Source organism: Scaptodrosophila lebanonensis, unplaced genomic scaffold, assembly GCF_003285725.1.
Source record: "Scaptodrosophila lebanonensis strain 11010-0011.00,11010-0021.00 unplaced genomic scaffold, SlebRS2 tig00000089-arrow-pilon, whole genome shotgun sequence".
Classification (NCBI taxonomy): Eukaryota; Metazoa; Arthropoda; class Insecta; order Diptera; family Drosophilidae; genus Scaptodrosophila; species Scaptodrosophila lebanonensis.
Window position 1 is genome coordinate 364,222 of NW_022060565.1, and position 12,879 is coordinate 377,100.

The following is a 12,879-nucleotide window of genomic DNA, read 5'->3' on the forward strand; positions in this document are numbered from 1 at the left end:
CGAAACTCAATACACATTACATTGATTGTACATATACACATATGTATTATGTATGTACTGATTATACATATTAAAATCTAAGCACGTGTGTAACTACCATTGCGGAAAAATTTAAATAAAGTTGTCATCATGTTTTATTCCATATTTCGATAGTTTTCTAATGCAAATTTCAATTGTACCGATGTTTACGGATTCATTGATTCAAACGTTGTTTCCGATGACATTCGTTATATATCAGTGCGATAGTTTGTAAATTTAGCTCAACCTATCGGCACTCTCACATCGCTAAGCGATAGGCTACCATATCACATTCGTTTTCGCCTCTGCTGCAAACCTTTTTTGTTGTATAAAAATACAAAAGAAAAGTAATAGCATTAGTTTCCAATCACTTTTTATGTAGCTTAAGCATAACAGTGTGAAACAAAATACAGTTTTAGTTAGCCTTAAACTTAGTTTCAGTGTTAAAAGCAATTAATTAAAGCGTAAGTCGAACGAAAAAAATTAACTCCGCAAAGAAAGCAGCGACAACAATTGCACACGGCTTACAACCAGTACATCAAAAACAAAAAAAAGAACACATTACATATTTCATTTCTAAAGTATTCAAATAATTCCAAAATTCCAAAAGTGAATACAGAAGCTAACGAAAAGGTGAGTTTGAGTTGCATTCCATTTTCTTCATTTTTTTTTTCGTTGTGCATTCGGTCGGCCTCTGTCTTGTCGGTCGCTGCGCTGTCGCCTGCGATGCTGTATTGATTTTTAGTGTGAGCGATACTCGGTTGGTTTAGTTCGTTTGGGCGGGGGTGAAGGTGTCCCAACGTGGGGTGCCGTTAGAGAGTAGATTTTTTCCGGAACGCCGCACTTTTCTTTGAATTAAAAAATAATTACAAAATTGCAATAATGATTCTCTCGTATGTATGCAAACGTATGTATGTATGTATGTATGTAATACATAATTGAAAGAGGAAAAAAAAACTAAACTGCGTCGCTTGTTAATATGTATGTACTTGTTTTGTCTTAGTTACTTATCCACATTTTACTACTGCTACTTATATATGTACATATTTACATTTGTGTATCAATAGGAAGAAATTCGAAATTGCGAAATCGCACAGTGAGAGCGAGTAAAACTGCAGTAAAAGGCGACAGTGAAATAGCTAGCTCTACCTTAAACGCACTTTTTAAACACCCCAAGAACAACAAAAATATTGACGAAAAATGTACGCTGGAGCGTATGCACCCAACGCCGGTGGCGTTCAGCAGCATTCGGGCGGCTATTATAGCAATGGCGGCGGCAGCACCGGTCCACGTCACGACCGCCCTTTCTACCCGCGGGGCAATTTCGCAGCAGCCGGCAATGGAGCGGCTATGAATGGTGGTGGCGCAGCCGGTAATATGCATTTCAGTCAACCCTATGGTGTCATGGCCTATGGCATACAGAATGGCAGTATCAGCATGGGCGGTGGTGGTAATCCCTATCGTGGCGGTGGAGCCGTACAGAATGGCACTGCCTTTAGCAGCAATGGTGTCACCTTTCAGGGGCCACGTGCCCAAAAACCAAACTACGCACAACGCTACCAGAAACCGCACAACGGCATGGGTAACGGTGCCTCCTATCAATCTGGCGGCAATGGTGGCTATAGTGCTGCTGCTTTGGGCATGCTCTCTAAGGAGGAGCGGGCCGAAATTCAACGCGAGAAGGCCAAGAATCCCGGCAGGAATTTGGTGAAGCCCAAGTGGGATAATTTGCAGCCTTTCCACAAGAATTTCTATATCATGCATCCAAATGTTTTGAATAAGACCGAACAGGCGGTGGCCGAAATGCGACGCGATCTGGAAATTACTGTCTCCGGTAATGATATACCCCATCCAGTGGCAAGCTTTGAGGAATCTTCTCTGCCACCTCACATCATTGACGAGATGAAGCGTCAGGGTTTCTCTAAACCAACAGCTATACAATCTCAAGGATGGCCGATTGCCCTTAGCGGTCGCGATCTGGTGGGCATTGCACAAACCGGCTCGGGCAAGACCCTGGCCTACATGCTTCCAGCGATTGTTCACATTGGCAACCAGCCGCCCATTATGCGAGGCGAGGGTCCCATAGCTCTGGTCTTGGCACCCACACGCGAGCTGGCCCAACAAATTCAGTCGGTGGTCCGTGATTATGGGCATTTGTGTAAGCCCGAGATCCGTCACACTTGCATCTTTGGCGGCTCCTCGAAGGTGCCACAAGCACGCGATCTGGAACGCGGCGTAGAAGTAATCATTGCCACCCCAGGGCGTCTCATCGATTTCCTTGAGAATCGCAATACTAATTTGCAACGTTGCACATACTTGGTGCTCGATGAGGCTGATCGCATGTTGGACATGGGATTCGAACCGCAGATACGCAAAATTATTGAGCAAATTCGTCCCGATCGTCAGGTGGTCATGTGGTCCGCCACCTGGCCCAAGGAGGTGCAGGCACTTGCCGGTGACTTCCTTAACGACTACATACAAATCAATATTGGCTCCATGAATCTGTCTGCCAACCACAACATTCACCAAATTGTTGAGATCTGCAATGAGAACGAGAAGCCGCAGCGCATGGTGCGACTGCTCAAAGAGATTGCACCGACAACAAACAATGCGGCCAACAACAGCAATAAGATAATCATTTTTGTGGAGACGAAGATCAAGGTATGTAGAAAAAACCACATGCATTGTCACCTGACCAAATCATTGTTATTTCCTTGCTATTTGAACATGCCAACTATAACTATAAACACATTTAAAGAGGTGCTAAATATTATTATTTTTAAAATAGTTAGCCCCTTAAATTACTAAAAGAGAATTACTAAATTGAATTTTTTTGTCGGGTGTTTCTGTTTTAAAAGATCCCTTTATAAATAATTTTTTCTACAAAGGGGCATATACCAATTCTTAAGGCAATTCGTATTTATGCAGTTGTTTCTTGAAAATTATGTTATTTTGAATACCCTCGTGGTATTTTCAGTTTCCTATTCAGATGAGTCCTCGTTATTTGCTTGATGTAGATGTTATTTAAGAATAAAGTATGGACGGGCCTTATTACAATTGATATTCAATTGGCTTTGTTCCTTACAAAACCCCCTCCGCCTTTCTGTCAAGCAGAATTTCACTTATACTCTTGCTAATATTTTCAGGTCGAAGACATTCTCCAGATCATACGCAGTGAGGGCTACACCGCCACATCGATACATGGCGACAAGTCGCAAAGTGAACGCGATTCAGTTCTTAAGGACTTCCGAAATGGTAAATCGAATATACTAATTGCCACAGATGTGGCCTCGCGCGGCCTTGACGTTGAGGACCTACAGTTTGTTATTAATTATGACTATCCCAACTCGTCCGAGAATTATGTGCATCGCATTGGACGCACAGGCCGTTGCCAGCAACTAGGCACGGCCTACACCTTCTTCACACCAGACAATTCCAAGCAGGCACGTGAACTCATCTCGGTGCTAGAGGAGGCTGGACAGACACCTTCACAGTCACTGTTGGACTTGGCCCGCTCCATGCCGAATTCGGGCAATTATCGCGGCAATAAGCGTTGGAACAACAATGCTGGCGATCGTAATTCTGGCAGCACTGTTTACCAGCAGCGCAGCAATCCGCTCAACTATCAGGCTGGCGGCGGTGGCTACAGTAGTCGCAGTGCTGGCAACGGCTCTAGTGGTTATCAACAATATGCCGCTGGCGGCAATGGCTACCAACAGAATGGCGCCGGCGGAGTTGCTGGCAACTGGAATCGCAGCGCGATAAGTAACCCAGGACCGGATGGCAACAATCGCAATGGCAACACCTATCGCCCACGTGCTCCCTTCAATGCAGGTGGTCCGCGAGCAATAATGGGTCATAATGGTGGTGGTGCCGCCGGCGGTGCACACAATGCTGCTCAACCGCATCTGGCGCAACAAGCTGGTCCATTTATACCGCAAAATTACCGCGGTCGCGGTCAATTTGTTCCGCCCAATGCGGCTGCTGCCGCTGTCGCCGCCGGGGGCATGCCACGTTTCCAGCAGTATCCCAAACGCGAGTACCAACAACAGCCGCCGCAGCAACAGGCACCACCTCATTACCAGCAGCAACAACAGCCGCAACAGCAATCACAGCAGCATGGTGGCATGCCACAACAGCAGAAGCCACAGAAGCAGCACATGAATGATGATAACAAGGGTGGCTACAAAGAATATGCACCCACTGTTAATACCCCATTGCCAGGCGTCCATTATACGCCGGCCAATTCGCCACCAATTGCAGCAAATCCGGCAGCGGTGGCTGCCGCAGCCGTTGCTGTTGCCGGTGGCGCTGCACGTGCTCAGGTAGCTCCAGCACCTGGCACTGCTTATATGTATGACGCCACCGGTGTGCTAACAACTACGGCACCTGGCACCAATCCCTACGCCAGCCAATTTAGCATGCCGGCCACATATTATGCGGCCCAACATCATCAGTTTGCGCCGGCAGTTGCTGGACCTGGCGCTGCCATTGAGCAGGCGGGTCAGCATTAGGATGACGACATGGGTGATGGTGTATTTTCAAGTCCAACTGCAACAGGCGTATCATTGCAATAGAAACACAAACAACAGAAATAGCAGCAACAGCGAGAACAACGGCAACAGCAACATCAACCAAAAATGGAGTGTACAACACAAATACGCTCGCAACACAATAAACACACATCTATTATATATATATCTATATAGCACACTGAAATTAGTGATTGATCGATTGATTAAAACTGCAACTACAACAATTATATGAACAATAATAATAACAACGGCAACAACATCAACAAAAGCAAGAAGTACCGACAACATTGGCAAACAGTTGAAGATTTTTGCAACAAACACACAAAACCAAAAACACAAGTCGGATGATTAAATATTTTGTTATGTTATATTTAAGTCGACATTATGTAACGTTTTCATCTGCCTTTAATATCATAATGCTTATTAACTTGCCTGGACAAAGACAAAAACAAAAACAATACTGCTCAATAGCAGCAGAGAGGCATGAACAACTATAACTACAAAGTTGGGTAAGTGGAAATATGTAAGATTGGTGAAGGAAAATTACAGATTCTTTAATCCATAAATCCAATTGTAGGCGTTCTGGTTTAAGATTGTCTGCTCGTAATTTACATATAAAATAGGAGTCCGGATATAACGGACTTGGCAGATCCCATAACATGTTGAACACAATCGATGTTACAATATTTGTCCGTTTTATTTATGGCCATTATCTTCCAAGCAATTAAAAAGATCAAAAAAATTAATAATATATCGTTTGTAGATCCTCTTATAAATATTTCACCTCCATTTCGAGGCTGGGAACGATCACTCCAAATGATCTACGAAGAGAAGTACGATGTGATGCTTAACAATAATGTGCGATCTATTCATAGTTTTGTTTAAAAAAAACACAAATGTTCAATGGTCTTCCTGGGGCCTTATTTTGGCAAAGAGCCGCTACTAAAGGCTACTACTCAGTATGAAAATCATATAATCTTTATTATGATAGCCAAATCATTAGCAAGGTCTATTAAAAGCCGATCTATTTGGCGCGACAATGTGTGGGTGAGCACCGTGACTCCATTATTGTGATAGCCGTTTGTTTGATTCTTCAGATATTATTGTTTATATAGCATTGTTTGATTTCTTCAGATATTATTGTTTATATAGCATTCTACAATTGGATTTTGTTCGGAAAAGACTGTCATTCTTTATTCAGTATATAACAATGTTATTTTTGTTGCCTGCCTTGAGATCTTCCAAACTAATTTGACTTTTCTTCTCCTTCTCCTCCGATGTACAGTGATAACTGCAACAACGCAACTCTCACGTAAACGTCTTTGTCAGCGTCAACAACACAAAGACCAACAACAGCGACAACATTTTTCTGTCTTTAAAAGGTAATCCTTTACACACACTTAAACAAATTGAAAAAAAACCATAACAAAAAAAAAAATGATATCTTGAGTTCAACTTGCAATTGTAAATTATAATATATTTGTACTAAAAACACCCGCACGCAGATAATTGGATACACGGCATGTTCTTCGAATGTTTAAGAGTTAAGAGACACGCGACAACGACAACAACAACAACAACAGTCAAACAACATCATGTTTTTGAACGATCTCGATTTGTGCACAGAGCTGAATAAGAATCGAACAGGATTATAATTTGTTAATTAACCTAATTTTCTTTTTATCCACACTATTTTTACACTATGTTGTCAAATTAATTTTAAGCGCTCATACGCATATTATGGCGTAACAAAAACAACAACAACTACCACAACAACAACAACAACCAACAGAATTCTTGTTAGACATAATAATTGAGAAAAGAAAAATGAAACGGAAAAATTGGAACAATTTTTTGTATAACTTTTTAAACTAACTTGGTTGGTATGAAATTAACGGTTTGCTTATATAATACAAACTAAACCCATAATATAAAGACATAAAATAATAAAACAAAAATTAAGCTAATACACACACACATATATATATATATACACTCACACAGAGGATAGATTTGTTAGACACACATACATACACACACACAAGTGAAACATTTTTTCAAGCGAATTTGTAAACTTTTTAAATGAGAAAAAACGTCATTAAGTGCTGCTTTGGTAGACGAGAAAAGGAAGAAGAAACAAGTATGTAAAAACAAAATGCAAACGAAGGATAATTGAAAACGTTGAGCGTTAAGCGAAAAACGCTGCATTGAAGTTGAAGTGAAAATTAATTTTATGCGCGATTAATGTTTTGAAGTTTTGTTTATTTCAATTGATTTTTGTTTTAATTTTTTTTAAACTATTATTAAAAAAAAAAAAACACCGTGAACATTTTGTTGTTTTCTCTCTATATAGACACACACAAACCCACACGCAAAACAAAAACTATTTTTTCAAAAGTTCTATGCAAATACTGGAAAAAACAAACCAAAAAAACATAGGAAAAATTTTCAATTTATGAAAAAGTAACTAAAATGAAAAAAGAAAAGACGCCACATTCATCCATAACAACAACAAGAACAATGACAATGACGACAGCAATAACAACAAAATGAGTGTATAATGTCAAAAATGCAAAACTTAAGCTGAACAACAAAAAATAATAATAATAATACAGTAATGCGAAAGGGAAAAAGAAACTGAATTATATGAGTGTAGCAGATTTTAATTTATTGTCGTTTCAAATTTATAATTTTCATATAATTTATGCAATCATATATATAACTGGTGGATCAGTTAAACAAGCGGCCAGTTATAGACATTCAATCAAGTAGTCCACAATCAAATATTTAGGAGAAGAAATGCGAATTTGAGTTTAATTTTAATAATTAATGCATAGTTTGTAGTTGTTGCACACCACGATAATATTGATAATGATGATGTTGTTGTCCAGTGCAGTTTGCAGTAGACACACCCACCCAGCCCTGCCCCTTCTCGCCCGCCCACAACTTCGCCTCTGCCCCTCTTCGCCCAAGTGCCAGTGCCAGAACTTTTTTAATTGCCATTCGCGGGAGGCCCGAAATATATGTATATGCTTTATATATATTATCGACTATATAGCAAAAAAAAATGAAAAAGAACAGTACAAAAACAATTAAACAAATAGATAAACCGAAAAGAGGGAATCTGTGCATTCACATAATATGTATGAAACATATTTTTTTAATCAAAAACTTTTAGATTAAAGTTGCAAGAAGTACACAAAACGTATGAAGACCAAACGAAAACCACAACTAGAACAACAAAAATGTTAAAAATACAATAAAAAAAAACATCATCAAGCAAGGATCTCTTTTTTTGAAGCAAAAGAAAAACAAATTGTTATATATACCATATAAGGCAGAAACTGAAACTGAAAATCATTAGCAGAGCTATAACTTGTTTATTTTAATAATTTTAATACTGAACTAAACTTTTGAATATCAGAGCACATCCTACTTTTTTTTGCCTTAGAAGATGTTTGGACTTTCGTTTTTTTTTTTAATTCTTTATTTTTTATTAAACATATATATTGTATATGCATATATATGTGTATATATATAGACGTAAATTAAAGCTAAAAATGAGGAAACTGAACTATTATTATTATTATTTTTTATATATGTGTATACACAATGTTACTAAGTAAAACAAAAAGATGACCCCCCGGGCTGTGCAGGCGACGTCGCCACCCCGCCGAAATATGCACATCGGGGTGTTTTCCTCGTTCGCCCCCGCGAGCCGCCGCCTGGGCATTTTTTTGATGCAACCGAATTGTGATGATGTGATAGACTTATAAAAAATACTAATTAATAACATAATTACAAGAAGCAAATACATACATACACACATACACACACATGCATAGTATGATGAAAATTATGAATGCCCGCCGCCCCCCTCAAGAAAGCAAAAAACAGGAATTATCCAACAAAAAAAAATAATAACGAAAGAAAAACAAAGAAAACTGAGCTGGGCCGCTCATATATATGTATATGTGTATATGTACTTGTTAATGACTGTGACGACGAGATCAGAACTGAATTCGATATCGCTAGCAATAACGATAACGAGCTCCTCCTCGTTAATGGAAAATTTTAGACGAAGGCTATGTAATGTATTGATGTAATGGATGATATGAGGCATACATTCTTTTTTTAAGAAATAAAACTATAAACGCGATATATTTGTATTTTAAGTTGTTGTGTACACTCAAAGATATATATATATATACACACGGACACCAATACACATTCACACACACACACACATAGTAAAGAGGAAATTTAAGCGTAACAAGCAAATTTAACTGAAATAAGAACAACCAAAAAATTCTTGACAGCAAACTTTTTGTGCTTGCTGGCTGGCACTCTCTGTCTCTCACTTTATTATATAAATATATATGTGTATATATATATATTTATTTATACAAATATACATACTTATACATACCATGTGTATACAACGATATATATTTGTATATTTTTGAAAGTATGAAGCAGAATATGCAACTTTTGAAAAAGAAAAAAAAAACCACGACAAAAACGATACGTACGTAACGTTTTGCGTGACGTAACGTAACGTTAAACGTTTGTTTTAAAAACGCAACAACAACAAAAGCCTTTAAACCTATTGTAGGCAGTTTCTTTGTTTTAATTCTTAATTCTATATATTCGTTGAATGCGATCCTTTATACTTTTTTGAAATGAGTTTTTGAATTAATTATTTTCAAGCAACTATATAGTACGGGTATATGTATATGAATATTATCCAACTATACATACGTATGGTATATTCATTCTTATGTATGTATGTACACAAGGCCAATAACTACAAAAAAAGATAGTAAGGAACAAAAATTTATAGTCATTTAAATTTGAAGTGTAAAATTGAAAGATGGAAATGCATTTAGAATTTTGATTTTATTTTTCTACTACTATATACTACTTACAATATATACATGATGAATGATGCATACTTAAAAGCTCCAAAGCTAGAAAGCAGCTTCTAAGGGTTGTGCACACACCCACACACACAAACACATACACACACACATACACACTCATGATTAATGATTTAAAATATATATATATATATATAAAAAAACAGTAACAGTAACAAATTGAAGTTTCTTAATCCAAATTGCATTCTATTGTGAATTGGCGCATTAGAAAGATGATTGATTGCTCAAAAGCAAAGCATTTCGTCAGCAGCCTCTCTAGTAAGTTTTAAGCGAAATTTGTTTTTGGCCACTTTATACTAAGCTATTAACAATAAACAACAACAATAATAATAACAGTAACAAGAACATTTAAAGAAGCAAAAACAAAAAAATGTTATGAAACGAATTATGAATGTAAACCAAAACCCATTGTGATACCAACACGATAAAGTGTAGTTGTAGAAATACGAATTATAAATGTGATGCTATGCATAAGCTTAGACAAGTTTATGAAACATACATAACATACATATATATGCATATGTAGTATACATATATATATGGCATTCTCATTGTCATTGTATTTCCACAAATGCACGGCCACAAATGCATTTTGGTCGGGATTGTAAAACTACAAGCGCATATACAACTAACTAACATGCATACTTACATACATATTTATAAAAATTGAAAGCAAGCCAACAATTTATACAAACTAGTTTTAAATACACATACGAAATTCTCCTGATTTACTTGTTTTATATTTGTTGTGTTGATGATGTTGATCATGCAAAATGTTAGTAAACAAACAGTTCTTAGCCATTTCGAACGAGCGTGCATTTAGACATACATAGGCATATAAATATATGTATATTGATATACAACACACACCCACATATACTATAAATATTCATTTATACATACACATGTATGTACATACATATATGGGACATGTATGTATATTAATTAATTTAAAAATTGCAAATTGTTTGAACTATGATGTGAAGCAAACTAAATTAACGGCAAAGACATGCAAACTTGTGAATGAAGAAAGTTTGAAGCAAACAAAAAACATATTAAAAACGAAAAAAAAAAACAGCAAACAAAAATGCAAGGCAACGTGCGCAGTGGACAACATGTATGATGAAATATAAATTTATACATAATTATGAAACATAAAACATAATGGAATGTATGTTTAATACTTTTAAGTACACACATATTTAAACATTATTATTATAATAATAAAAAAAAAACAAAAAAAACTACACATCTTGTGACGCAAAAATAATATGCGTATGCATAGATATGCAAAATCAAGTTCAAGTTCAATGGAGAAAACTAAACTACATTTAATCAAATTTATCGTATATTAAGCTACACACACACACACAAATAAATACACAGAATTCTCTTACTAAGTAACCAAAATGATGCGAGCAACTCAATCGGCATGTTGTTCCATCCATCCCCTAACTTTTAATGTTGGAATCGGTATAAAAATAAAAACAAAAACAAGGCAACAAAACAAATGTTTTGGGCACACATAAATATGTTTACGATGCGAATGAAAAAGATATCTATAATGTAATAAAACAAAAACTTTTCAACAACTTTTGCAAGTGTTTTATTATTTCCATTGCAGGTTGCAACGGTCCTTAGAAATCGGTTCAAGCATGACTTTCAAATAAAATTGCGAATGCGACAAAACTGTTACGGTTCTTCTGAACATCTTTATTGCTGCTGGTAAAGGGAGAGGTTATTCTGAATGTCGTGCATTCAAAGTGTGGATCTCACATTGTAATTGTGAATGCATTTTATACTAGTTGTGTGACTGATAAGCAAATAACCGTTAAATTGTCAGTACAAAGCCAATTCGACATCTGTTAGTTTATATAATACTTTTTATTGAACACACAAATACAGCCAAGGAGCTAAGTATGTGGTGATTGGTTTAACCGCCGTTGTTGTCTACGCCAATGTATCGTCTTCGTATTGAGGGCAAAATAAAAATAGAGTAGAATATAGACACATTTATATGGATAATAAAGTATGCGTATAATTAATATTAATTTTATAAACATATTTCGGATGCCAGAGCACGTACACACATATACATACATAGTAATTTGTATCATATAAAATTAACTAATTATATTATGAAAACAGTACAAATTCGAAGCCAACGCCAAACACTTGCAATTGATTTGTATCTAATAGTTTTTTCTGTTTATGGTGGTTTGTATGTGTTGTTTTGTATTTTGTAGCTGCGGTGTAACCGTTGAGATTTTTAAGTAAAACTGCAACACGAATTTGTCTTTTTCGCTGTCTTATAGAACGCCTTGCTCTGCATTGAAAGCTTCTCGGATTTGACGACCATATCGTCTAGCTTTTCGCCACGTTCTAACACCGCTTCAATTGTATTCTTTAATATAATTTTCGTCTCGTCCAAATCATTTTGCATTTTTGTCAATGGGTCAGCTTCTTTGGGATCTTGATATCTAGCCAGAAATATGGGTAACGAATCAAATGCAATGGACACCTCAGTACCATTCGGCCACTGGTCGGCTGACACTTTGGCTGTAAAATCGTCGAGTATTTTTGTGACTAGCGTATGGGCCACTCGCTGGGGATATTCATGATCGGCAATAAGCACACCAGCTAAATTATCAGCCCGTACATAAACATGGCACATATAAGTATCCTGTTTGATTGACTGTCGCAGTGCTTGAGGTGTACGTTCCACAATTGTTTTCGAGGCAAAGCTGAAAGAAAAAATGCATTCATTCAATATACGTTTGTATGTATGCCATTGCTAGGGTGCGGATGGGCAGGTGGTTTGCGCCGTCGCAAATACTTACGACATGAACTCATTGACGGTGCCACGTTGAAAGAAGGAAAAGGACTGTAGGTCTGATGTGGTCTTTAAAAGACGGGCCTCACTTTCACCTTTATAGAAGACACTCAATGCGAATAGCTTGACCATATTTAACGATATGCCTTGTCCAGCTGCTGGCGTTTCGAAACTTCTCCCCACTCTGATAGTCGTCGTCGCCTTCTCGTCAGGTCACGGTGTCGGAGTCTCTGACGTTTGTTTGATGGTCAGCGTCTTGAGTGTCTTGCTTGATTAAAGTGGATCGTCGTTCCAGGTAAGCTATTGGTATAATTAACACTTCTTTTTAATTAAAGACGTTTTGGCAATTAAATTTGTGTTGCGATTTCAAAATTACAAATTTCTACGTTTTTGATGTTTTATGTGTGTGTCATCTTATGTGGGTATGTGTTCGTACTGCGTCTTCTTCTTCATTGTTCTTTTTTACATATTTTCCTTGCCATTCACAATAGAAATGACATTAGCAGTAGTGTTGCCATTCGCTTTTCAAGTCCAAATTTAAATAAAAACAAAC

At 37.2% G+C, this 12,879-nt stretch overlaps 2 protein-coding genes across 3 annotated transcripts; one reads left to right on the plus strand and one right to left on the minus strand.

The window, feature by feature from the left end:
* Nucleotides 1-363: 363 nt before the first annotated feature.
* Nucleotides 364-6,522, plus strand: LOC115626722 (ATP-dependent RNA helicase dbp2). Of its 2 annotated transcripts, XM_030522166.1 has the most exons (5): nucleotides 364-651; nucleotides 1,086-2,679; nucleotides 3,165-5,062; nucleotides 5,839-5,935; nucleotides 6,059-6,522. In XM_030522166.1, the coding sequence occupies exons 2-3, from the start codon at nucleotides 1,219-1,221 to the stop codon at nucleotides 4,530-4,532; spliced, it is 2,829 nt and encodes a 942-aa protein (XP_030378026.1). In that variant the 5' UTR covers nucleotides 364-651; nucleotides 1,086-1,218; the 3' UTR covers nucleotides 4,533-5,062; nucleotides 5,839-5,935; nucleotides 6,059-6,522. The 2 variants fall into 2 exon arrangements, with proteins under 2 accessions (XP_030378026.1, XP_030378025.1); XM_030522165.1 differs by having other exon boundaries at nucleotides 5,839-6,522.
* A 4,983-nt stretch (nucleotides 6,523-11,505) lies between these two features.
* On the minus strand, nucleotides 11,506-12,740 carry LOC115626823 (synaptobrevin homolog YKT6). Its single transcript, XM_030522303.1, has 2 exons — nucleotides 12,334-12,740; nucleotides 11,506-12,237 (listed from the first exon to the last, which is right to left on the minus strand). Exons 1-2 carry the CDS (start codon nucleotides 12,456-12,458, stop codon nucleotides 11,763-11,765), a joined length of 600 nt encoding a protein of 199 aa, XP_030378163.1. The 5' UTR covers nucleotides 12,459-12,740; the 3' UTR covers nucleotides 11,506-11,762.
* Nucleotides 12,741-12,879: the final 139 nt, after the last annotated feature.